The sequence below is a fragment of the Nymphaea colorata genome, chromosome 9 (genome assembly GCF_008831285.2).
Source record: "Nymphaea colorata isolate Beijing-Zhang1983 chromosome 9, ASM883128v2, whole genome shotgun sequence".
Classification (NCBI taxonomy): domain Eukaryota; kingdom Viridiplantae; phylum Streptophyta; class Magnoliopsida; order Nymphaeales; family Nymphaeaceae; genus Nymphaea; species Nymphaea colorata.
The window spans coordinates 16,163,258-16,189,974 of NC_045146.1; the positions used below are offsets into that span (position 1 = coordinate 16,163,258).

The 26,717-nt window shown below is 38.2% G+C and overlaps 2 protein-coding genes across 2 annotated transcripts; one reads left to right on the forward strand and one right to left on the reverse strand.

Annotated features, from left to right (window-relative positions):
- The first annotated feature begins 12,074 nt into the window (after positions 1-12,074).
- LOC116259893 (scopoletin glucosyltransferase-like) lies at positions 12,075-13,885 on the forward strand. Its single transcript, XM_031637877.2, has one exon. The coding sequence runs from the start codon at positions 12,196-12,198 to the stop codon at positions 13,663-13,665; it is 1,470 nt and encodes a 489-aa protein (XP_031493737.1). The 5' UTR covers positions 12,075-12,195; the 3' UTR covers positions 13,666-13,885.
- Positions 13,886-19,400: 5,515 nt separating this feature from the next.
- LOC116260621 (scopoletin glucosyltransferase-like) lies at positions 19,401-20,879 on the reverse strand. The gene has a single exon (XM_031639072.1). It carries the CDS (start codon positions 20,877-20,879, stop codon positions 19,401-19,403), a length of 1,479 nt encoding a protein of 492 aa, XP_031494932.1.
- Between the last annotated feature and the right edge of the window lie 5,838 nt (positions 20,880-26,717).

A 26,717-nucleotide genomic window follows, 5' to 3' on the forward strand; every position in this document is an offset into this window, starting at 1 on the left:
TGACGGGTCGGGTCCTCACTTAAAGCTGGACTCGACCCAACAAACTCCCCCTCTAGCCCAAAGAGAGGGATCATACCTGCAAAATGAACAAAATTAATACACTGCCTTAAAGATAGTCATCCCAACTAGGTCTTTACACTTGTCATGTTTCTCTTTATGTAGAGACTTCATCATCATATCTGCAGGATTCTTCTTTGTATCTATCTTCTCTAACTGCATTAGTTTTTGCTCAAGCACATCACGAATCCAATGATATCTAATATCAATGTGCTTGGTCCTTGAGTGAAATGCTGAATTCTTCGCCAAGTGTATAGCACTTTGACTATCACAATGCAACACACAAGTCTTCTAGCCAAGAACTATATCATGAAGAAAACTCTTCATCCACAACAACTCTTTACAAGTTTAAGTTGCTGCAATATATTCTGCCTCTGTAGTGGAAAAAACAACACACTTCTGCAATCTGGACTGCCATGATACTGTTCTTCATGCAAAAGTCAAGACACAACCAGAAAGAGACTTTCTAAAGTTCAAGTCACCTGCCATGTCTGCATCAACAAATCATTGTATCTCTAGATTATATTCACCAAAACACAAACAGTAATTGGAAGTACGTTTAAGATACGTTAGGATCCACTTCAATGCTGCTTAATGCTCCTTGTTTGGATTTGACAAGAACCTGCTAACTACACCAACTGTATAACCCACGTCTGGGCCTGTGAAAACCATAACATACATGAGACTCCTTACTATTGAGGCATATGGTATCTTCTCTATTCTTTCTTTCTCATCTGCTGAGGATGGACATTGCTCATTTCTCAATTTAAAATGTGTTGCTGAAGGCGTACTTACTGCTTTGGCATCTTTCATGCTGAACTCGCTAAACGCATTTTCAATGCATTTCTCTTGTGACAACTTATTGGCCTTCCTATCATGAACAATCTTCATGCCTAACAATTGTTGTGTTGGCCCCAAGTCTTTCATATCAAAGAGATTGCCCATGTGTTTCTTTAATTGACTAATCAATTGACAGTCCTGTCCAACAATAAGCATATCATCTACATATAACAACAAGATTTATCTGATAAGAACTCTCTGATGTGAAAACAATGATATATGACTGACATGCAGTACTTATGATTTATCATAAATGCATCAAATTTCTTGTACCACTGTATATGTGCTTGTTGAAGTCCATACAAGCTCTTCTTTAACTTGCAAACCATGTGCTTATTGCTAGTAAAACCCTTTGGCTATGTCATGTAGACTTCTTCTTGCAGATCTCCATGAAAAAAAGCAGTTTTTACATCTAACTGCTCCAACTCCAAGTGTAGACATGCCACCAAACCAAGTATTACCCTAATAGATGACATTTTAACCACATGAGAAAAAATTTGTACACCCAAACCAAGTATGTGCTTGAAACATTTCACCACTAACTAGGTTTTGTATCTCAACTTGCATTGACCTTCATTTTTAAGCTTGTACACTCAATTGTTTTGCAACACTTTCTTACATTTTGATAGATCTACCAAATCAAAAGTGTGATTTTTATATAGATAATTCATCTCTTCCTGCATAGCTTGAATTCATTCATCTTTATGCACATCATCTAGAACCTCTGCATAGGATTTTAGCTCTTCCCTATCTATAAACATAATATATTCATTAGTAGAATATCTAGTAGATGATATATGTGTTCTTTTACATCTTTCAAATTGCTCTTTATTTGGTTCTAAATAAGGAGGAAGCTCAATTCATGCTCATGATCAGTTTGAGTCTTCATAGGGCTGTCATCTATATACTGCTCCTCTGCCTCTATTTCTTCCTCTATGTTTTCATCAGTCTCACTATGCTCAGATGAAAATTCCTCAGGTTTTGAACAAGTTGGCTCATGAACACCACCAGCATTCACACATGACTTTGTGTCTCTCCTGACATCTTCTATAGTTGATCATATCTGAAGACAACATCATGACTCCTGTAGATTTTGTCATTCTTTGGATATCATAACATGTAACTAAATTCATCATTTACATATCGAAGAAATATTAGAGGAATAACTTCATCATCTAGTTTGATTCTATGTTCTTTAGGTACATGCATGAAAGCTTTGCAACCAAAAACTCTGAAGTGATTATACTTAACCTCTTCATCTGACCAAACTCTCTGTGGAATATTTCCATCTAGAGGCACTGAAGGAGTTCTGTTTATCAAATAAACTTCAGTACGCATTGCCTCTGCCCAAAAAATAGTTGAGGCAACTTAGAGCTAGATAGCAAACTTCTGATTCTCTGAATTATAGTTATGTTCATCCTTTCTGCAACTCCATTTTGCTGTGGAGTTGAGGAAACTGTCGTTTCATGTCTAATACCATGCTTTAAACAATATTCTCGTACATAAGAAGTTATTACTCACCACCATTATCTCTACGCCATCTCTCCATCTTCTTACCAGTCTCATACTCAACCGCTGCATGAAAAGTCTTGAAAATATTACTTACTTCACTCTTACTTTTCATTGTAAATGCTCATACCTTCCTTGATGCATCATGGATAAATGTAACAAAATAGAATGCTCCGCCTTTAGATGTCACATTTATAGGTCCACACACATCTGAATAAACTAAATCCAATACATTTTTAGTTTTTGAAAAACATTTTTTTCTGAAAAGAGATTCTATGCAACTTACCAACCAAGCAGTGATCACAAGAGTTAACTGTGCACCATCTGCCTTTGGTAACAAATTCTTCTTGGTGAGCAAATCGATTTTTCTTTGACTCATGTGACCTAGCCTTTTATGCTACAAATCTGACGAAGTACCATTAGTTATTGCATTTACCTCTACACTACTGGTTCGAGACTTTATACCATACAAAGAGCCAAATCTGCTGCCTCTATCCAATACTAATGCCCCATTTATCAATTTTCAACCTGTTTGACTAAACAAAGTATAATGTCCATTTTCATTTAGTCTTCATGCAGAAATCAAACTCATTTTAAGATCTGAAACATGTCTCATATCCCTCAAAGTCAATTTGCATCACATGCTTGTCTCAATGCAAACATCTCATATCCTAACAATATTCGAAGTGTCACTGTTGCCCATGTGAACTACTCCAAGATTACCTGCTCTGTAGGATAAGAACAACATTTTACATGGTGCGACATGATATGATGCTCCAGTATCTAAAATCCATATAAAATCACCATTCTGAATTGTAAGACAATCTTTCTTCAGATAAAAATAATACTACTTCATCATCTAAAGCAACTAGAGTGTACTCTTTTAGTTTCATACTTTCTTGACTTTTTTTTTTGTTCTTTTTTTTTCTATTTTCTTCAATCAATCTTCTTGTAACCTGGAATACCACAGTGAAATCATTTACCTGTCATCTTGGGCCTTGATTTGGACCTAAATTTTGATATGTCATGCAATTTGTTATGGTTCTTTTGTCTGCCCCTGTCTCCCATCACTAGCACTTGTGAGCTACTAGTACCAAGAGACATTCTCATTGTTTCTTCATTTAAAATGTTGCTGGTTACATGCTTCATCGTTAACACACCATCTGGAGCAGAGTTGCTCAGAGAAACAACTAAAGTCTCCCAACTATCGGGAAGAGAACCGAGCAATAAGAGTATTTGTAACTCATCATCTAATATTATTTTCATAGTCGATAACTGATTTATTATGCCCTGTACTTTATTCAAATGCTTTGACACTGGTTTTCTCTCTCTAAATTTCAGATTTACCAATTGCCTAATCAAGAAAGTCTTGTTTCCAGTTGTTTTCCTCTCGTAAAGATCTTACAACTTCTACCATAATGACTTTGCACTTGTCTCTGCAGATACCAAATGAAAGTCACTGTCATCTAACCATTGTCTAATTGTGCCAATGGTTTTCATATCCAATAACTTTCATTTATCATCGGTCATATTCGCTGGCTTCTAGTTCTCAATAGGTGCATACAAATCTTTACAATACAGCAAATCATTCATTTTTGCTTTCCCTATAATCCAATTATTTTCATTTAGAGAGACCATCCTAATGGGGGTCGATTCCATCCTTCAATAAAAATGCACACAACAAACTTGACGCTCTGATACCACTTTGTTATAGATGTTTTCAAAAAAAAAAAAAAGCTTAAGAAGACAATAACCAGCCAAAAATAAGTCTTAATGCTGACACAAACTCTTTTAAACTTCAACCATGCATATATCTAATAATTACGCCACTAATAACAATCTCTAGCATCAACATAGTCGTTCAAATAAGCTAATTTTATAAGAAAGATTGCAAAAGACTACTAAAAGTCAAATCACTTGGTTGCGAGCACAAAATCGAGTTTTCAACATTGCTGCAATATATGTCAACATATATGCTAGATAGTGCATAAAATAGGAGACATCAATTTACGTAAAAAAACTCCCAATAATGAGGTAAAAACCATGAGCAAGAGAGACTTTCTATATATTAATATATTAAAAAAGGAGTCAAATACATCAGCAACAATATATCTCTACTGTTTTAAGAAAAAACAGTGAACTCAATAGAACAATAACATTCTCTTATATGAATGAAAAAAAAAGTTCCAAAGAAACAAGAAAGAGATCACCTAATGAAGACTCCATTCATTTCCTCTTTCTTCTTTGTCTTTCCTCTCTCTTCTTGGCGTGCCAAACAACCCAAGAAACTTTGCTGTGATTTCTCCTTCTTCTCTTCTTTGCCTTCCTCTTCTCCTTTTCCTCTTGCTGTGTGCAGCCACAAGTGTAATGCCCACGATTTTCTTTAATTAGGGAAAACATTAGAATGAGGTTGTAAATAGTAGATTAAATGATTGTCGAAAAGTATGAAATAACTGAAACTGTCAAGGGAGTAGCGATGGAAGAAACGAATGGGTTACCAAGGATAAACCTGGCTGGAGGAGTAATTGAAATATTAATTGAAAGAGAAAAAAAAAACGGACAAGTTATTTCTTTTCTTGAGAGAGAGAATGCAAAATTAGTATGACAATTTTGGAGGCCTTGAAGAGGGTCTATTTAACCCTATTTTACAGCAATAAACATTCCTTTTACTGCAGCAATAGAAGAAAACGTCCAACAATAGGGAGATTAAGAGAGAGAGAGAAAGAAGGAGAAGGGTTTTCAATTTTGCTCTCTTCTTGGAGAAGATCGTGTCTAGGGGCTGCTTAAGAGAAACAAGAAGACTGTCCACGGGAGCTGATTTTACAGGTATGGGAAGATTCAGACGTGTATGCAACATGTAGTCCATGTATGTTATGTGTTATGTGTTATGTTTGAGGGATATAGATGTATAAATGTAAATATGTCATATGTATACAGGTATGCCTAGAGTAAGAAGTAGTGGTCAGGTTGAATATGCTAGTATGCAGTAATGTAACAAGAAAGGCTGAGCATGATTATAGACTAACACCAAAAAATTTGAATAGGATCAGCATTATGACTGATGGTGAGTGAGTAGGTGTTGTGACGTGATGATACCTAAGTTTTGGAAGTGCATAAACTGATATTCCTATATATATATATATATAGGTACGCATGTGTGGTATAGATCTGCAATGCAAGCTTATACATACTCATATGTAGCTGTATATTCATATTGTGGGAGGTAGGTTGCAGTAGCTGGACTGCATGTAAATGTGCTTGCATGTTGAAATGATATGGGTGGCATGTCCCTTCATGAATGGGTCTGATGATGATCGGCAACTGCAAATGTATATGTGCCAAAATAATAAAGCATATAGGAACAGATTGAGGTCTGCAATTAAACTTCTCATGATTGGGTTGAGACTCCTGGCTAAAACCTCCAAGTTAGAGATGTAATAGACAACAATGTATAGTGTATGACTGAGTGGAGGAAAAACTGAAAGAAGGGTGGTTTCAGAATAGTCAAGCTATTACTGTTGTGGTTATATAGTGTATGACTGAGTGGAGGAAAAACTGAAAGAAGGGTGGTTTCAGATATTTGTTTAGCAAGCTTATACATGTGTTGATCCTACTAAGAATGATAAACATGAATATAGAGGTAAGATGTTGAGAGCAACTGCTGAGAATAAAGAAATTCTCGGAAAGGAGGAAACCAACAAACAGCTAGAGATGTAATAGACAACAATGTATAAACTCTACTGTTCTGTTCCTGCGAAACCTGAAACTGAGTCGGATTCCGATGGCCGGCGCTGTCAGCTCCGAAATTGGAAAATGTCAAATATGGGCTCGTTAGATTCGTCTGCTTCTGCAGATTGTTCCTATAAAATTTCATAATTTTTGGAGCCGCCGATAAAAAGATATGAATTTTCAAGTGACTGCCTATCGTTGGAGTGTTTTCTGCGATGAAAAGTCTGAAAACTACGTTGGATTCTGGCGACCGATGTTGTCAGCTCTGGTGTGAGAAAATAATGAGTAAGGGCTCACTGGATTCTTCTGGTTCTGAAGATTACTCCTTTTTGGGTGAGCGGTTGAGGAGATACGGATTTTTGAGTGACTGCATGTTGTTGGAATGCTTTCCTGAGAAACCAGAAACGGAACCATTTTCTGGCAACCGGCGCTGTTAGCTCTGGTGTTGGAAAATGTCGACTAAGAGCCTTTTGGATTTGTCTGATTCTGAAGATTATCCCTGTAAAAATTCATAATTTTTAGAGAAATCGATGAAGAGATATGAATTTTTGAATGACCGGTTGTCACTAGAGTGCTTTCTGCGATGGCTGAAGAACCAACTACAGAATAGTTGTCTCTCGTGCCTACCCTCGTCAAATTCTGTTAGTGGGCAGGTTTGGGATTTGATCGTAAGTCCCTCGGGGTCGTTCCGACCAAAAAAATCAGAGTATTTGTAGCCTAAAAGGAGCTTTTTATAGATTTGTTTGTAATTTCAGTAGAAAACCGAAATGTTATCTATTATTACTCATTGGTAACCTGAGTTTGCCTCAAATTTTCAGAAAAAAGATGCTGAAATTAAATTCAAAATAATAGCCATGTTTTGAGAATTTAAATATAAATTTCTTGTTTCTATATGGTGATCAAAATATTATTATTTAAAATTTTTGAACGTGATAAATGTATTGATGCATGTCTATTCAACTTTGTCTTGCTGCCATTAAATTAAGTTAGGAAATGACTTATTACTTTTGTTTGGGAAATCGAGCCTCAGGGTGGTTTCTGTGAGAGGTAATAGACGATGTCTAGTGATGATAAACCTTCACATTCAAATTTCGTAGGCGAAACGTGAACTGTGTATGCATTGGTATATGCGAGTGCGAGCTTGTGTTTTGCTAGTGTTTGGTTTCGTTCCGAGAAGTAGTGGCGCGCGTGAGCTCACTATTGTCGCACACTCCTCTGTCTGCATTGGAGGACCCATAGTGTATTGGGCGGCGCAAGGGCCCGAGATTTTGCTGTTTTTGTTGGAGAGCGAGGTGTCTCATGGTCCCTCAACCCGGGTGCCTAGAGGGGCCCTGCAGGAGGCTTCACTGCAGGTTAGTCTCGATCTGTTGGATCACCTGGTGAAGATATGTTCTGTTTTGCCTGTGAGTTGTGTCCACAGGGTTTTCTGTTGTTGCTCAGCACGATGATCATACCCATTATAATGATAGGCCACAGTTGGAAGTCTACGAATACTTGGAGGTAATTCTGATGTGTATTAAGATTTGATGACTTATGCTTTTAAGATTTGGGGACTTATGGCTGTTGACCATAAAGTCTCATACGTATTTGTTTGACGAGATCAAATATTACTTTGTTTGGCCATATTCCATTTATGGCGATTTTTCCATACTCAAAGGAATTATTACACTTCTTTTTATCTCTACAAGTAGTTCTTGAGAGATTTTAGTTTTGAGATTTGTGGTTTATTTTCATTGTTTGGATCAAGTGTTTCATAGTTGCAATAAATCATACTATTTTTTAATACAGTGTATTTGATTTGGTTTTGGTCATGACTCAAGGTTGCTTCCGTTATTATTGTAACAAAAAAAAATGGTGTCAAAAACTTGGCTCTCATTCTCTTTTTCCGCAAAAGAAAAAAACGAGAGAGAGAGAGGGGGGATGTGAGAAGTATGTGGGGCACTATCGGGTGCCCTCCCCCTTTCTCCGCCGCCCATTCACTTAAGTGACGGGTCGGGTGCCCAACATGATCTGCCCGATAAGTTAAGTTTGATTTATTTAAAGCCCAATTGCCAGATGCTTTTGCACACAGGAAGCGTAATGACAAGAAATAACTTATATGCCTGTTCTTGAAAGAGACAACAAATGCTGAACAGGAGTGTCATGGATAACTCCACAGATCCTTCTTATGATGATTGCCACAAGAACACCACAGAGAAGACAGTTTTAGGCTGTTGGTCCTCTTTTCCTGTGTCATAGAAGGTAGCGGTAAAAAGCCTTCTGTTCATGACGAACAGTGGTTGGAGTGAGGCTTGTTACTTACGTATCTTAAATTTGGTGGCATTCATTAGTTTCATTCGTCCAGCCCAAACCACAGGTTATGACTTATGATAGTCTCACAGCCTTCTTGATGGATTGCTTATGGAAATTCAGTTCACATCTGTTTTGGGGTGCCAATGGCATCTGAGTTTTCCTGACGGTCTGTATACCAAAATGACTCAAAACTCTCCAATATTGACTCAAAACTCTCCAATATTGACGGCTTCTTCCCCGTCCAACATTTGACAAGTTAAAACAAAGCATGCACTCGCAAAGCGAATGGGCAAGCAATTCGCAAAACAAAACTTGCTGTCATATCACATCATTTATCATGTCACCTCATGTACAAAGCCCTACGCTGCAGTCTTTTTCGGTTTGTCACACTTAGCCTGGGCTTATAGATATCTTAAAATTATCATAAAAATCAAGGCGGATGGTTATTAAAATAATTGCCTCGTTATCATTTTCATGGCCAATTATTGAAAAATCCTGTGGGGAAATTTGCGACAACCCAAAACCAATTTTTGAAGCCTTCCAACTTTTCACTTCACGCATGTTGGGATGATATCAACAAATGAGTTTTGCATAATCTCATTTTCTTGCAAAACCTGTTTTTTTTTTAAGGAGTGAATAACCTGGCACCACCATGTTATTCAAACTTAATTCTCAAAGTGATTTACTTTAATGCAAAGATTAGGGCTTTTGCAACCGTGTTAGTGTAATGCAAACCGATGTAGAAAATGAATATTGAATACATAAATGCAATGACATATCTGTAAGTGTGAAATTAAAGGGCATGCATTAATTGTTAGGTAGGTTGGAACTTAAAATTATAATTTTTCCGTGACACTAAACCACACCAAATTTTTGACAACAAAAAAAAAAACATTTGTTGGGAAAACAGGTGAAGGAATCAGCCTACCACCCAATTCCAACCCCACCCCTACCTACTACTCAACAAACAGTCAAAACCTTCCAATCCTCCGCTCCCCACCTTCCAACCCTCCACCCCCGAGTCAAAACCTTCCAACCCTCTGCCCCCCTCCCTTCTTGGTTAGTGCATTAAAAATTTGAAACTAAAACTAGCTACTTACCAACCTCCGGTGCGCTAGATGCACTATCTCCCTTAAGGATAACAACTAAAAAACATTTAACTTTTTATCGTAAAAATGAGACTTACAGCGTATAACACTAATGTCAAACTAGATTCACACTTGAGATGAGATGCATCACGAGATCCGGACCTACTTTTAGGTGCCAAATATTGCAACAACCTACTGTTCGAAAACTAAGTACAGCAACCATTTACTAATACCACCACCCGATTTAATATAGATATTCCCCATCTTCAATCAGCTGACGATTTATCGTACGAAGAATTTCTAATGAACATTGTAAAAACAATCCTGAACTCCCTCCCCAAATTTCCGCCGCCTAATACCCCATCATAAATGAGGTGTTTTCGTTTTTTTATTTCATTTTTTTTTTTCTTTTAACCAGCACCAACCATTATGTCCAATGTCGTGCTCTAGTGTTTGCGGTGGATTCTTTTAAGGGTGTTTGGCAACGAAAATGTTAGTGTTTCGTGACTATGCCTTGACTATGCCCTATTTGAGTAGATTCATGAATCTAGCCTTCATTATATGCTCAATGATGTAAAGTAAGGTAAAGCTAGACGAGGAAAAAGCTGAAAGATATTCTCTAAGTATCGCATTCTAGACGTAGATGGTGTGCTTTCACCTCTACATCATCTATCAGTGCTTTGAATGTTAGTATAGTACCATGCTGCAAGTCTTAGGGAGAATGCTAGCATTATGAAATGTTTGTGCATTAAACTCGTATAAGTGATAGCTAAAATGCCAATGTATATTGGGTACTATAACTTGCAAAAGGTATTAGGTGTCCTAAAGGCAGTGTTGTACTGCTGGCAGGACATAACTGGACTATAGACCATTTACTTGCACTTTAGGCCTCCTTTGATGCAGCAGGGAAAATTACCAATGTATGGAAGGTAGATTTTTTCGTAAAGTGAATTTTTCTGATTTGAACGGAAAAATGTATGGTAAAATTTTTTGTATTTGATGCTGTAGGAAAAACCGTACAAATTTGATTATTGACCTTCATTTTCATGGCCTTGTCCATGACTGGTCCCATCAAGCGGCTTTGATATCCATGCAAGGATCCTTTATCATGGAAAGCCTTAAGAAAGTACAGAACTTCTATCAAAGTCATTTAGGAAACAGCCAGTTACGAAGGACGGCTTTTTTCTTCCTCATTTGGAGACGCATGTCTCCATGACACATTTAAACACGTTAATGATAGGTATACCTTGTCAATTAAGATGTCCGTTTTTTTTTCAATTTTTTGAGTTCATGGAAATATAACATCACTGGAATCAAATGTATCTTTTACATGGCCACCTGCCCATGCTAATTTTAAGTCTTCTTATACTATTAAGAATTAATTAAAAATAATATTGGTGTTTATGGCAGGTTTACTTTTTACAGATCCTCAAATGAGGCAGTAATTTGAAATACATCCCAATAAACTTCTGGTATCCCTATCCCACCCCACGTTGGATTGAACTGAAAAATGAGGACCAAAAAGAGAGTGAGTTGCATGGCACACAACAGGTATATACTAAAAAAGAAAGGGGGAGTCGAGGTGTTTTGAGTTTTTTCAAAAATAAATGTCTTCTTTTAACTGTTAACTTTTTGGCTGCTTTTTTTTTTGTCATTATAAAAGGTTTTTTTTGCTGACCAGAAGTATTCTGATAATTACACTCTCAATGCAATTGTTTATACACCTGCATATAACAAGCTTCTACAAAAAAAAAAGCCTATCAAATTATCACTGTTAAAAAAAAAGTACCAACAAAAAAATGTTCCCAATATCTTTCCAAATCCACACTAAGTTTGATGCAAAAAAGTTGTTGCCGACAAAATTTGAATATGTAAATGCTCAAGCACAAGGGCGGAATGAGGATTTTTTCAGGCGCGAGCCAAACGATTTACGGGTCGGGCCAAGAGGAGCGACGGTTCAGGCCTAACTAAAAAAATTTAACTTTTTCAATATAATTTTTATTTCCTACCCCCCTTCTGAGGCATGTATGTATTCTTCTTACTTGGGGGACCACAATTCATATTCACGTGTTCTTTCAATTGACAATGATAAAGGCCGTGGACGGCACAAGTTATTCTTTTCATCAACTTCTTTATTTTACTTTTTTCAATAAATTAAGAAAACATTATACAAAGGATGATCATTTGGTAAGTTGCAATGATTTGATTAATGGTTAGAGCTTAATCGAACCAAGATGCCAAATTAATAGAGAATCACGCGAGGCTGGTAAGAGAATTTTAGGTAAATCAAGGTCATAATATATGGTACCTCGTTAATAAGATAACCCGGGTGATTCTGGGGGACATTTTTCATTCTACAGTTTAGTTTAGTAGTGGAGAGTTCGAACCTTTCATTCAACCCCTCGTTTTTAAAAGTTTGCTTCAACTGCCTTTCTTTCAACGTGAGGGCCCTTTTTACAGCGCATATAATTAACGCATTCCAAAAGTGTCTTTCTTTCAACGTGAGCCTTTTTGCAGCGCATATAATTAACGCATTCAAAGTAAAAACTGACGTCCGTAAATGTTTTGCCTTGCGATATAATTGGGCACTCTTCCCTGGATGTTCACACTCTTCCTTTGAAATCAAAACCAGCGAACCTGTTTCTTCCTCCATCATCTACAGCCATCTCATCATTGTTCCATGGCAGAAAACGCCGAGCTCACTTCAAACCATGCGCATCATCATCGCCCACCTCACATTCTCATCTTCCCATTCTTGGCTCAAGGCCACATTATCCCTCTTGTAGACATGGCCATCTTGCTCTCTCAACGCGGTCTCACCGTAACGCTGGTCACCACCCCCCTCAACCTTGCTCGAATCAGCCCCGCCATAGATCTGCAGAAGGCCGCCGGCCGCGACCTCCGAACGGTCGAGCTCCCCTTCCCCTCGGCCCACTATGGCCTGCCGGAAAACTGTGAGAGTTTGGAATCAGCCACTAGTGGTGGCATGGTTTGGAAGTTCTTACTCTCCACCAGGAACCTCAAGGAACCATTCGAGAAGATCATGCAGGAGACGCTTCCTAATTGTCTCATATCTGACTTCCTGCTTACCTGGACCTCAGAGGTAGCCCACAAGTTCAACATACCGAGGATTTGTTTCTCCGGCACTTGTAGTTTCTCTTCTGTCTTGAAATGCAGCGTTCATGAGCGAAAGCCTCACGAGGGGGTCTCCAGTGATTATGAGCCTTTCCTGGTGCCTGGCCTGCCTCATCAGATTGAACTATCCAAAGCCCAGATGCCGGAAATTTTAGACAATTGGTTGTCTGGTGACCAAGGGGAGACCACCAAGGCTTTTTGGGGGAAGGTGGCAAATGCAGAGAAAGACAGTGACGGCATAATAGTAAACGATTTTTATGAGCTTGAACCTTCTTATGTGGAGTGCTACAAGAAAGCCACAGGGAAGCCAGTTTGGACGGTCGGTCCACTTTTCCTTTGTCATGGAAACAGACAACAGAGAGGCAAGAAGTCTTCTATTAGTGAAGAAGAGTGCCTGGAGTGGCTAGGCTCAAAGAAAGAGAGGTCTGTTCTTTACATATCTTTTGGTAGTATCAGTTTCATTTCTCGACTACAAATGGAGGAGATGAAGTTGGGCCTTGAGAACTTGGGGTGTTTTTTCATTTGGGTTGTCAAGGAACTTGATGATTTGCAGTTTATTGATAGTTTGGAGGAGAAAACCAGGGACAAGGGTCTGATAATAAGGGGATGGGCGCCACAGGCTGTGATACTCTCACACCCTTCAATAGGAGCCTTCTTGACTCACTGCGGATGGAACTCTACCATTGAGGCCATTAGTTTTGGGGTGCCCATGGTCACTTGGCCACTGTTTGCAGAGCAGCACTTGAATGAGAAGCTGGTGGTGCAGATCCTGGGCATTGGAGTGAAGGTTGGCAGTCATATGATCTCGGAGGCTCTTGGGGAGGTGGTGAAGAGTGAGGCGATAGTGGAGGCGGTGCAGAGAGTTATGTGGCCTGGAGAGGAGGGAAAAAGGCTGAGAGAGAAGGCTTGGAAAGCAGGAGATTTGGCAAGGAGGGCAGTGGAAGATCAGAATGGTTCCTCTTGTAGGAACGTTGATGACTTCATCCAGTTTGTCACGAACAAGATTGTGGAGTAATAATAGGAAAAATACTATTGTTATTACGCATATTAAGCTACAACTTATTACTATTTCGTAATTTTGATATGAATGATTAGGTTAACTGAGAGACTGTGTAGTTCTAGTCCACTTGTATTTCAATTTAATGTGTTCAGAGTCTCTTAATTGTTTGGCAGTATGTATGATGCCAACTTGCTTTAAATTTAACGGTTTTGGTGATGGCGGTGGTGGTTCCCAAGTCGACGGCTGTTACAAGTTAAGATATACTGAAAAGCGTCCAGTCTTGGGAGGCGGGATTCTGATTGAGTTCTACATATTTCAAGAATACCAAACCCTAAAAATATGTGCATGTCTTTCATTCCCCATAACGAAAAGTTGATGGGTCGGGTCCAGCCTCAAGAGAGGACCCGACCCGTGTGAAAAACAAAAAAACAAAAAACAAAAAGGAGGCGATGGTGCCTTAACCATGTTTTTTTTTATTGTCAGGGTGAAAAATGTACGGGCGGATGAAATTTCACCCATCAAACAGGGTGAAATCTCACCCGTTTAATGTAAAAGAGAGCCGGTGAACTTTCACCCGCTCGACAATGCTTCGTTTTACCTCATTTCTCTCCAAACCTCCTCACCTCCACAGCTTCTTCTTCGTTCGGCCTTGTACCTTCTCACCATCGCACCAGAGGCGTCGCCCCTCTCACCGTCGCCGCTCTGCTCCTCCACCGGTTTGCTTTTTCCCTTTCTCTCTTGCTCTTGTTGATGCATTCACTTTCTCCATTTCCCTCTTGCTGATGCCTTCGCCACCGTTCTGCAGCCTTTTATCTTCTCACGATCGAGCAAGCTAGCCATCTTTCTAACCTTCCTTCATTGCCAGGGACGAGCAGGAGGGACATCTGCGAGTTAAATTCCTCTCTCTCTCGCGTCAGGGCAAACGTCTGAACCACCGATTAGGGCATTCCTCTTTGTTTTTAATTTTTCTAATTCATCATAGTTTGGAATTCCTTCGTTTCTTGGTGCTTCTGCTCATTGATTTCTGTAGTCATCTCTTATACCTTGAGTTTATCTTGTTGTTTCAATTTTATTTTTTGCTATATTGCGTAATGGAGGGATGGAAAAAACAGAGCCCCTTTGGATACCTAACAGAGCCACTTTCGAGAGTTTCTAGAGATTCCACCAAAGTTCTGCTATGCCAATGTTAATTTTGGTATATTGCAGAATTTGTTGCACTTGTTGGAGGCATAGGATTTTCATTTTACTAGTGCCTTTTCCTCTTATTTGATTGTCATGATCTGCGGCAATAGTTACTTGAAATAACTGGATAGTTCAAAGATTACCTGCTTGAGTATTCCTATTCACCGCGCGGATTTTTTTTTTCACTCAAGTTGCATTTTGCCCCCTCTTTCACCAAGAGCAGATCATCGCTCTTTGCCATCAAATCCCATTGCCCGCCAGCAGCAGCAAGTCTTCTCCTCAGCAAAATTATATTCAGGCAGGCTTCTTTCATATACTATCTTGTTAGGATGTCTTGGACTGTATTTTGAAGGCCGCTTTAGTATGAATTTGGTGGGAAGCTGTCAGTTCAGCTCTTCATGGGAGCTCTTTTTCTGTTGCATTTACGTTGTTCTAGTTAATGTAGCTGGTATTGAGCTGATTCTATATTTGACATGCTTTTGCCTCTCTTGCTTGGTTTTTGGAGGCACCGGTAGAATTGATATGAATGGTTGCTCTTCATCACCTGCTTGAGTATTCCTATAGTTTTATGAAGATATTCCTCGGCGCTGCACATAGCTCGACAGTGAGATACAAAACTGATGATGAAGCTGCTGTGAAGAGAGCAGAAGAAGCACATACTCACACGATTGAATGGTTCAATACATATGTTAACTAAGTCCGTGACACTGTTCAAGGGACAAGCATGAGAGTAGGAGCTAGTTGAAGCATGTGTGCTGCTCTTCATGCTGTTATGTTATATGAACTTTTTGATTTGTTTTGTTGCACTGAATTACTTGAAGGATGAGAAAGAGGATTTATTGGTAAGCAAACGTTAATTATCTGTACCAAAAGCATTCAAGTTGCTGAAATTTGCGTTGCTTTGAGAAAATTCGTAAAATGCATACCATGGTAGCATCCATAAAACCAAGTTGCGAAGCATTCATTAGTATGTTGTAATTACTGCAAAGAGATGAAATCTGCCCAGTCAATTGGGTAGGAGACTTTTCTAACTTTCGACAATAGCCTGGAGAAACTTGTAAATGGAATGTTCTTCAAGCTGGAGCCAGACAGATGTATGGAACGAAACATAAAGTCCACAAGCACAACTCAAGTAGAAAACCTTTGTATAAATCAAAGAAAATGCTAGAAGTTGCAATATAATCATTGTTGGCATATTCCGTGAGTCGACTCAAAAATTGCCCGAGTCAGCTTGGGATTGTCCTTTTACTCAATGAATTTTGTATTGCTTGTATTTTTCCTTGGTAATCCTAATTTATGGATTAAGAATCTTCGCTAGTGGTTGCAGTAAAATCATTTGGGACGAGAAGAAAAAAAAACATCTACCACGTTAAATTCTTCTTTGGTTAAATTCTTCCTGTGTATCAAACATGGTTAAATTTAACAGGTTAAATTCTTGTTGTGCATCAAACAGAGCCTCAGGTTGGAAGAAGGAAAAATTTCATCCTGTAAATTTTTCTAGAAAAATTTCATCCTGTAAATTTTTCTAGAAAAATTTACCATAGTAAATTTACCACGTTAAATTTCACCCGACAATCAAACGGGCCCTTAGGAAAAAAAAAGGAGGCTTTCTCGTGACTCACACCTAGCATGGAGAAATAAAAGCGGTAGTCGTGGGTGTAAGTGTGGAGAGAGAAAGTAAAAAAAATAACAAAAAAAATATATGGTGATTTCTTTTCAGTTAGTTTTTTGTGCATCCATTTTCTATTGAATTGATGTGTTTGTATTGTTTTCTTAAATGTATATAAAGTTTTTTTTGCTTGTGGTTTTTAGAGGTTTTTTTTAAGTAAATTGATGTATTTGATTTTCTGTATTATTTAACATATATTTTGATATATATATTGCTGAACAAAACTCGATCTTATGCTAGACGGGTGAGTAATGTGTCAGAACCTGTCTTGAGAGGAGGACAACAGCTGAAAACGACAGCTAATACCCTATAGGCTGAAGAGCAAAAGGATGAACCTCCATCTGATTAGTTAGTTGGTGAGGTAATAGCTTACCTGACGGATTGTTTCACAGAGCGATGAAAAGCGAGCGTAGAGTGAAAAAAAGGTGGTACTTTGAATTTCTCAGTCCAACCGACCGATCAAGAATTCCACAGTTGGGCCAAAGCAAGAGGGAGATTTTGTTCTGAAAGCAGTCTTGTGATTTAGATTTTTAGCAATTTTGTGCATGCTCCACTATCAAACTAGTTGGTTTGGACTCTTTTATTGTTGTTGAAAATTGTCATTAGCTGTTTAATTATTAAACACATATATTATTGAAATTTGAAAGTATTTGTGTCAGCATTAGCATTAAGAGCAGAGTTAGTGATGGGAAAGCAGTAATATGGTTAAGTTACACCTGTCCACTCACGTCGACAAATTAAGCCAAAACCATCCACTTTATCTTCCCCACACTAATAAGAAAATAAAGAAAACGTCCGTTTCATGCGGTACGAATTACTTTTCTACCTTCCAACAATTGAATCATTGTAACACTTGTGATGACAGGAGGTCACCATTAATACTATGTGATTATATTCAACTTTTTTTGGGGGTTTTATTGACGGACCATTTGCTTTTTATCTAGGTCTTGAAGTGGTTTTGAACCATCGGATTAAAAAAATGAAGAAGGACTTCGGTTTCTTAGGCTATTTCTCTAAACAGTTTTCAAATTCATCCTCCCAGATTCTTATTTATTTAAATATAATCCAGCACTTTTTCTAAGACGTGACAAATTCCTCATTCACTTTATGTGCTCCGGAAGAATTAATAGAGTATGACCAGCGGATCTTAGGATAACAGACAATTTAAACCTCATCTGAGCAAAGTATAGTTGTGTTTTATTAAAAAACGTTATTTTAAAATATGATATAAGTAAATTAATGTGGTTTCCCCATAAATAACTAATCTTTCATTCTTATAGTAGTGGCTAATTTTCCATGAAAATATATGTCTGGAGAGAGGGGGTAACCAACATTTGTTTCACATCGAATGTAATGTTTAAACAACGACTAATGAAAGGATGACGTGCCAACAGAAAGTTAAAGAATAGCATGTTGCAAAAACGAGAAAAGAAATATGTTGATTGTTAAAATAATGCCAAAAATTGAGTCTATTTGGAAACCCAAAATGAAGGACACAACAGAAGGCAGACTTGAATTAGCAACAACGAAAGGTCAAGTTTCACAAAATATGCCCCGAAATCCACCAACAGGAAAACCAATAATTAGCGGGAGGCAAATCATTAATTGCGGTGGGTGGTCTTGGAGCGGGGGAGGGTGTTGCAGCCTTGGTGGAAAGTAATACACTGGAATTAAATTGACAACAACTGGACTGTACCATGACAGGTTTGCAAAATCCAACTATACAAGCTACGACCGTCCCTCAGTGCTAGATGCAGTCTTACAAAAGAGTTCGTTCTGATAACATAAGCGCACATAAAATCTACAATAGCCAAGAAAGAACGAGTTTGCACAGAAGACCCGGAGCTAATTACATGAGAATGCAATATACGACGCCTTCTAACTTTCTCTAAAACTTGGATGAACAACAAGAATCCTCGATCAACTCTTACACAGAGTCCACTTCATGAACATGTCTGGAACTCAGATATTAACATAAAAAGGCGATAAAATGTCAACTCAAAGCACTTACATTGTAACACTTTTAGCCACACGTCCTTCTGCTATCAGACTGTCCCTTGGCAGAAGCCAAAAAGGTGTTTCCTATGAATTTACCATCTCTCGGATAATAAGCATAAGCAAACCAACAAAAAACAAATCCCAAGAAAGAAACATTCTACTTATTCCTTTTGTATTCCCTCATGAGCAAATCTGTCCATTCAGGGAAGCATTTTCCATGCATTAACTAAACAAATCAATGAATTGTAACAAAATTAACTAAGTGGCCGCATGAAAACGCGTGGCCGGAATTAATTTCTCGAATTGGTCGGTCCGGGCGTTCTGACTCTGCATTAAGTGCTGTTGTCCACGCCGAAGGGAGCGGCTACAGCGTAAGGTCTTCCCTCTTATATGGTAGTTTGGTCGTCAGACCAAGTTGTACAGAAGCCAGCTACTGATCGGTCAGGGTAGGATGACGATGAAACTTGATTTTGGTATCGCCACTAACTAGCTTTAAATTAATGATCTATTTTGATGCAAAGATTATGTTTCACAACTGGCGCCACTGCAACGATATATATTATATTAAAGATCTGTAAATATGTAAATTAAAAAGAACAGCCATTGGTTATAGCTGGGAGTGCAACATGTAACTAGAATTTCACAGCGATGTTACTAAGATATTGAGCAGCTAGCAAAACTACAACAGATTATCACAACCAACGGACATTTATTTTTTTACCATAGAAGCACTTACGACTAACTTTGCTGAAATACATACTATAATATCAAACTGCATTCAGACTTTGAGAGTAACGTGCATCGCACGTCATCCACGTGGTATGACGTGCAAAAACTGTTGCAACGTAACGAGCACACCCTTCAGAAATCAAGAAGCAAGAAAGTACTCATATCACCGATATTATGGTATTGAGGCCGGCACCGTTAATCTTCTGCCGTTGACGAAATCAATGAAGTAATCAACATTCAGAGAAGAGGAACCACCCTGTTCTTCCACTGCCTTCCTTGCCGTATCTCCTACTTTCCTAGCCCTCTCTCTCAGCCTTTCTCCCTCCCCACCAGGCCCCATAACCCTCTGCACCGCCTCCACTATCGCTTCCCGCTTCACCACCTGCACCGCATCTTCCTCCCCAAGAGCCATTGAGATCACATCACTGCCAACCTTCACTCCAATGCCCAAGATCTGCACCACTAGCTTCTCATTCAAGTGCTGCTCTGCAAACAGTGGCCAAGTGAGCATGGGCACCCCAAAGCTGATGGCTTCAATGGTGGAGTTCCATCCGCAGTGAGTCAAGAAGGCTCCTATTGAAGGGTGTGAGAGTATCACAGCCTGTGGCGCCCATCCCCTTATTATCATTCCCTTGTCCCTAGTTTCCTCCTCCAGACTATCAATAAACTGCAAATCATCAAGTTCCTTGACTGCCCAAATGAAAAAACACCCCAACTTCTTAAGGCCCATCTTGATCTCCTCCATTTGTTTTCGAGAAAGGAAACTGATGCTACCGAAAGATATGTAAAGAACAGATCTCTCTTTCTTTGGGCCAAGCCAGTCCAGGCACTCTTCTTCACGAATCGAAGACTTCTTACCTCTCTCTCCTCTTTTTTCATGACACAAGAAAAGTGGACCAACAGAAAAAACTGGCTTCCCTGTGGTGTTCTTGTAGCAATCAACGTAAGATGGCTCTAGTTCATAGAAGCTGTTCACAATTATGCCGTCACTCTCCTCTTCAGCATTTGCAACCTCTTTCGAGAAGAGGAGCATCTGTTCTTTTTCTTCACACTCTCTATACGCAAAAGCATCCGGCAGTTGGGACTTGGTTAACTCAACCTTATCAGGCAGACCAGGAACCAAGAATGGCTCATGAGCAGTAGACACGCCATCTTGAGGCTTATGCATATTGAGGCAGAATCTCAGGACAGAAGAGAAATTACAGGTGACGGAGAAGCAGATCCTTGGTATGTTGAAGTTGTGTGCCACCTCTGAGGTCCAGCTGAGCAGGAAGTCAGATATGACACAGTTGGGGAGAATCTGCGGCATGACTTTTTCAAATTGCTCCTTCAGACTCCTGGTGGCGAGCATGAACCTTGCAGCCACGTCATGGCTAGTGATCATGTCGAAGTTCTCGCAGTTTTCCGGCAAACCGCACTCTTTACAGGGGAAGGGAAGCTCGATTACTCGGACGTCGCAGCCGGAACAAATGAGCCCGTCGATGGTAGGACGGATTCGCGCGATATTGAAGGGCGTGCTGACGATTGTCACAGTCAGGCCGCGTTGGGAGAGCAAGATGGCTAAGTCTACGAGAGGGATCATGTGGCCATGAGCCATGAAGGGGAAGATGAGAATGTGGGGATGATGATCTTCGCTCTCGTTCACGGCCATCTCCTCTGCAACTCAGAAGCCAATGGAGTTAGTGAGATGTATAGATGAAACCCAACTTGTCCTGTCCGCCCTGTTGATCGGTGAGTCTTGAAGAAGGATGCCGTAGACGATGAACAAGATGGTGGCCCATCTCATCAGGCTGCGTCATGCAGAATAATTAATTCACATTTATTGGGGTGTTAACTTACCGGTTGAAGTTCCCCAAAAAGAAATTCCTTATAATATTTCATCGGCGTTTTTTTAGAAAAAACGCTTATTATACGCCAAAAAAATTTTGGCATATAAAACGAGAATAAGACGGGTCTTTTTTAAAAAAAGGCCAAATTTTATAAAACGCTATTTATACTAGTCTTTCGCGATACTTTTGAAGGCGCATGGAAAAATGACACAACGTGTAATATTGTTTAAAAGGTTGGTTTTTGTTTAAACTTGGTCTCCTTTTATTGGTAAAAAGTGTATTTTTACATAGAAAAAGATTGCTTAGGGTTAAAAACTTAAAATCTAACACGCATTCGACCCTTCGTGTGACGAAAAGGGGACGCCGGTGAGAGCTTGAGAGGTTCGTGACGAAGAGGGGACACCGGACAGACGATTGGTGAGCGGTTCATCTCCTTCTCGTTCTCATCGTCTTCCTTCGTCTCCTTCTCGTTTGAAGAGGGCATTCGACTAAAGAGGGGATGCCGGACGGACAAGCGAGCAGAGCTTTTCATTCCCTGTTGGTCAGTGGATTTTCTTTTTTTTTTTATTCCATGTTCGTTTTTTTAATCCGTTTACGCGGACTAGTTTTCCCTGCATTTTCCTTGTTGCCAGTAATTTCATAGTGTTTATGAAGGTTGGAAAAATCCGTCCATCTCTATAAATGCTTCTGTTCCCTTGAAGAAGTAGGCAATAGTTGATAGTTTTAGGTGAACTGCAAATGTTTTTTCAATTTTTGATAACGTGGGCAAGCACAACGAGGACACAGTGCAAGCTCAACGAGGACACAATGAAAGAAATGTGATTTCATTGATATATGATTATTTATTTATTTTTTTAAAATTTCCGTCTTTTTTTCGTTTTATTCTCGAAATATATAACTTTGTCTTATTATACTTTCTTTTTTTTTCTCATCCTCTCACCGTATTATACTCATATATATTTTCTTGTGACAAAAAACCTGAATGACCCTTCTAGAAGAAAGCTGCTCCTCGCAAACAAGATGTCATTTTTTAATTGGTACTGAACTTATTAACTAGCACCAACCATTCCATCTACTTCTGTCATTTATCGTTTGCTTACTCATCAGGTGTTCATTGGAAAAGTTAAATTACAAACAAAGTTAACCATTTTTTTCATAATTTGTTATCTTCCATTTTAAAAAGTAAACTAAAAATTGAACCCAGTGTTGGATTAGCTTGTTTACGGTGAAAATTAACACATTTGGACTGCTTAAAATGAGAAAAGAAAACCATGGAGTTATCTCACTGAACTGTACTGACAGTCTGATTGTGCAAACAGGTAGCATTTAGGGTGCCGGGTTTGGTTTTTTTCTCCTCTTGAACCAACCTCGTTCTTAATCTACCAATATGACAATGCGTGGCCGGTCCGTTTCAACAGCAAGCTCGCCTCTGAGTAAGACCCATATAAAGATTCAAGCTTAGCTTTACTGGAGAAGGAAAAAATCAAAGTTTAATGTTTGTCAGCGCTGATGAGTATGAAGTTTCAGTTTTTGCATTCTCGAAAGTTTGATTTGGATCATATAAGAGGGCGTAATCCGTCCTCAAATTTAAGAGGTTTTGGACTGGATCGGACATGATGTTTCAGCATGGAATGAAGTTATCAAACGCAGCATGAATGAATGGTCCAGACATCCAGGCCTTTGGATTCTTTGCATGGGACTTGTGATTCGGTGTGAGAAGCTGGAGCTCCCAATTGCAAGGAGACTGCGAGCGATCAATAAATCTCTCTTGCAATGGTGGGGAGCCTGAATGCGGCTCAACTTCATCAAGGGTAGAGTCAAGAATTTTTTGTTGGAGGGACTAAACTACAGTTTCAAATTTTTAGTAGGAGCCAAAATAGAACTTCTGAAATTTTGTATATATACGTTGAACTAAAATTTTTATAATTGACTTATAAATTTTACAATTTTTAAAAATCTTCCCCTGCTCGCGCTCTAGAGCTTCAAGTTGGTGGGTCATTGTTGCCACAATCAAATGGGTCGGCCTAACCCTATCGTTTATTGCCTTCAAAATTGTGTATATGATTAAGTGATCAGATTAACAAAGTAATTTTTATAGTTTAGATAGTTAATAATAACAAGTTTTGAACCGCATGACAATTGCAATTATATATATATATATATATATATATATATATATATATATATATATATATATATATATATATATATATATATATATATATATATATATATATAAGAGTGAGTTGTGCACACAATAGGTATATACTAAAAATGTGTTGAGGTGCTTTGAGATTTTCAACAAGAAATGCATTTTTTTTTGTGTCATATAGGCATTCTTTTTACTGAACAAAAGTAATCTCCAAAATTGTGCACTGGGGCGATTCATTTAATCATTATCAGTCTACATGTCATTTTTATGAAAAGGCTAAATACACTTTGTAAAAAGGAAAAATAACAAAGAAAAATGTCCCCAACATCACGCTGAGTTCACCATAAGTGTGACGCAAAAAGTTGTTTCCGATAAAATTTGACTATGAGCGTGTTCACATATGTGTGTACGTAGTCTTCTTCCTTCTACCTTGGTAATATTTTGATAAGTGACGTACTTAGAACAAGTGAATACAACCACAATTTATAGTCATGCATTCTATCAATTGAGAACGATATATGACGTCGACGGCACAACCCAGTGAAATTTCATGAACCACTTTATTTAAGTTTTTCTTAAACTAATAAAATATTACCTCTCCAATTGATATGCTGGGTGAGTAGTAGGAGGAGTATTTCATTTACTGTTGAGGAGAAATAAAACTTTGAGTCAACTCTTCATTTCTTATTACGGTAAGGGCATGCTTTTAATGCCTTGGAGTTTGGCCCTCCGCACTTCGAGTCACTGACCCCCTTGCGTCAAAAATTTGAAAGAAAGATTTTAATTTTATCTGAAGAGTCAAAACTCTCACCCAACCTTTCATTTTTTAAGGTACAAGATATGCTTTTTGTGCTATAAAGTTTGACGTATTGAAAACTTGAAAGAAAAAATGGTTACCTACCGATCCAAGGTAGAGAATTTTTAATTTTGCCTTGAAGAGAGGTAAAACTTTCATCCAACCATTTAGTTTTTATGATATAAAGAATGGTTTCAGTGCTAGAGTTCCACCCTTTGCTGCACTTCAACTTTGGAGTGAATGGCCCCCTTTTAAAACGTAGAAAATCGCTCCATGAAAGATTTGAAAAGGAGATTGGCAAAGGAGATTGGCTACTTACCAATTCAGTTGTAAAGAATTTTTAAAAAACATTATTTTAAAATGTTGATATATGTAAATTAATGTGGTTCCCCCATAAATAGCTAACCTTTCAATCCTAAAATAGTGACTAATTTTCCATGAGATTGTATGTTTAAAAGAGAGAGGGCAACTAACGTTTGTTTCACATCAAATGTAATGTTTAAACAATGGCTAATGGAAGGATGACGTGCCAATTGCAAGTTAAAGAAAAGGATGTCGTAAAAGCAAGAAAGCACAAACATTGATTTTTAAAATAGTGCCTAAACTTGAGTCTTTTTGGGAAAGCAAAATGAAGGACAGAACAGAAGGCTGACTTGAATTGAAAAGTACGATAAAGGCCAGGCATAATATTGTTCCAAATTGCAAGCTGATGCATTGAATGCTCATTCTGTCATGGATGTACGTAGAGCATGGCACAGCGGTGCAGTACTCTAGAGAGAACTTTGAGAAAAATATCAAAAAATTCTCATGAACTCGGCACATGAAGTGAAGGAGTGACTTAATTTATAAATCTTTTCAACTCTAGAATTTCTACGTCCATTTATAGAGTGACTAAGTAAGAGAAAGTTTTGATTTATTTTATATTGCGATCGAGAAGATACCAATTTTTTTTCTAGGTTAATATTGAAAGGCTCTGCTAGTTTTGATGCCAATAATGCACAAAAGTTTTCAACATGCGCTGGTAATTGGCAAAATGAACCCAAATTTTTACTACAGCGAAGTGTGGCTGAAGACATCTCGTGGGCTTTATCGTTGGGAAGATGGCGTTCTTAATTTACAAAAAAAAAAAGATGAACATATTCCAGAAAGTTTATTACGGGTTCAAAGTCAGGATGAAAAAAATTATTAGTGGAACATGGCCTCGAAAGTTCTTCCAAAAAGTTTTCTTTCATTGTGTTTGATAAGACAGGAAGAACGTTACAGGTGTATATCCACCAACTACGTAACGAATATATATCAAAGTTGTTATAATATTCAAGATCTTCTAACCTAATTTCATATTGTTACAAATAATGTACGGAGTTTTAAAATACTGTGGACTTTAAAATATGAAAAAAAATGTATTTTTTGAATTTAAAAAAAAAACTTTAAATTGAAAAAAATAAAATAAGTAAAAAAATAATAACATAAACATCAAAAGATAAGTAGATTTGCAACAAATAAAAAATATAAAATTAAGAAAAAACTGTTTGGCATTAAAAAAATAAAAAAATACATTTTTTTTTTTGTTTTGCAAGTTTTTTTTTCAAAAAAAAAACGCTTTTTTAAGTTTTAACGGGCATTTCATTTTTTCACAATTTTTTCGTGTTTTTTTCGAAAACAACGTATTTTTTCAGTTTAAATAACATTATTAGCGTCCTTGAATTTCCTCTACTTTAATCCTATGTATGCAAACGAATTTTATACACCTGCCCGCGAAGCTGATATTATTTTACCGCGAAACATAGAATTTTCCAGTTTAATTTTCTTGCACTGTGTTGAATTCCTTTTGACAGCTATTCTTTAAGAGAGGGGAAGAGAAATCAGGAGGACCTCTCTTTTAAGACATTCCTTACTGGGTGGATGGGGCACATGTTTGAGGAGGCATCATCAGTTGGGTGCAACTAACGGCATTTCAGCTACAGAGGGAAAGAGTAGTAACTCTTCTTGAAGGCCAATCTCCCTGCTAAGGGATGTAGCAGTTGCCGGTGATGCACGAAGTAAAAGTATGCAATTATGTTGCCTTTTCTAAGGTCTCCCCTGAGTTTTTTCAGCTTTAATTTGTCAAGAAAGGAGGTGGTGATACGGAACCTGAAGCCGTAGCTTTTCGAATAATGATTTTCAATTGAATAATCACCCGGCTGAAGCCATTACTTTGCTGGACCCATATGCTTTCCTTTGAGAGAGGGAAGAACCAAAAAAGGTGACCTAACTCTCAGATCGGAAATGAACTACAAGGATCCAGAGAAAATGAAATGAGAAAGCAATATACGACGCCTTTGTGCCGCTCATTAGCAAATCTGTCTATTTAGGGAAGCATTTTGAATGCATTAATTCCACAAATAAATTAATTGTAACAAATTAACTAAGTGGCCGCATGAAAAGGCGTGGCCGAAGCTGGTTGGTCGCAGCGTTCCGACTCTGTATTAAGTGCCGTTGTTCACGCCGTAGGGAGCGGCGATAGCGTGCGGTCTTCTCTATTATGTCGTAGTTTGGTCGTCAGACCAAGTTGTACAGAAGAAGCAGCCACCGATCGGTCATGGTAGGATGACGATGGAAACTTGATTTTGGTATCGCCACTAATTAGCTTTAAATTAATGATCTACTTTGATGCAAAGATTATGTTTCGCAACTGGTCCCAATGCAAAGATATATATTATATTAAACATCTGC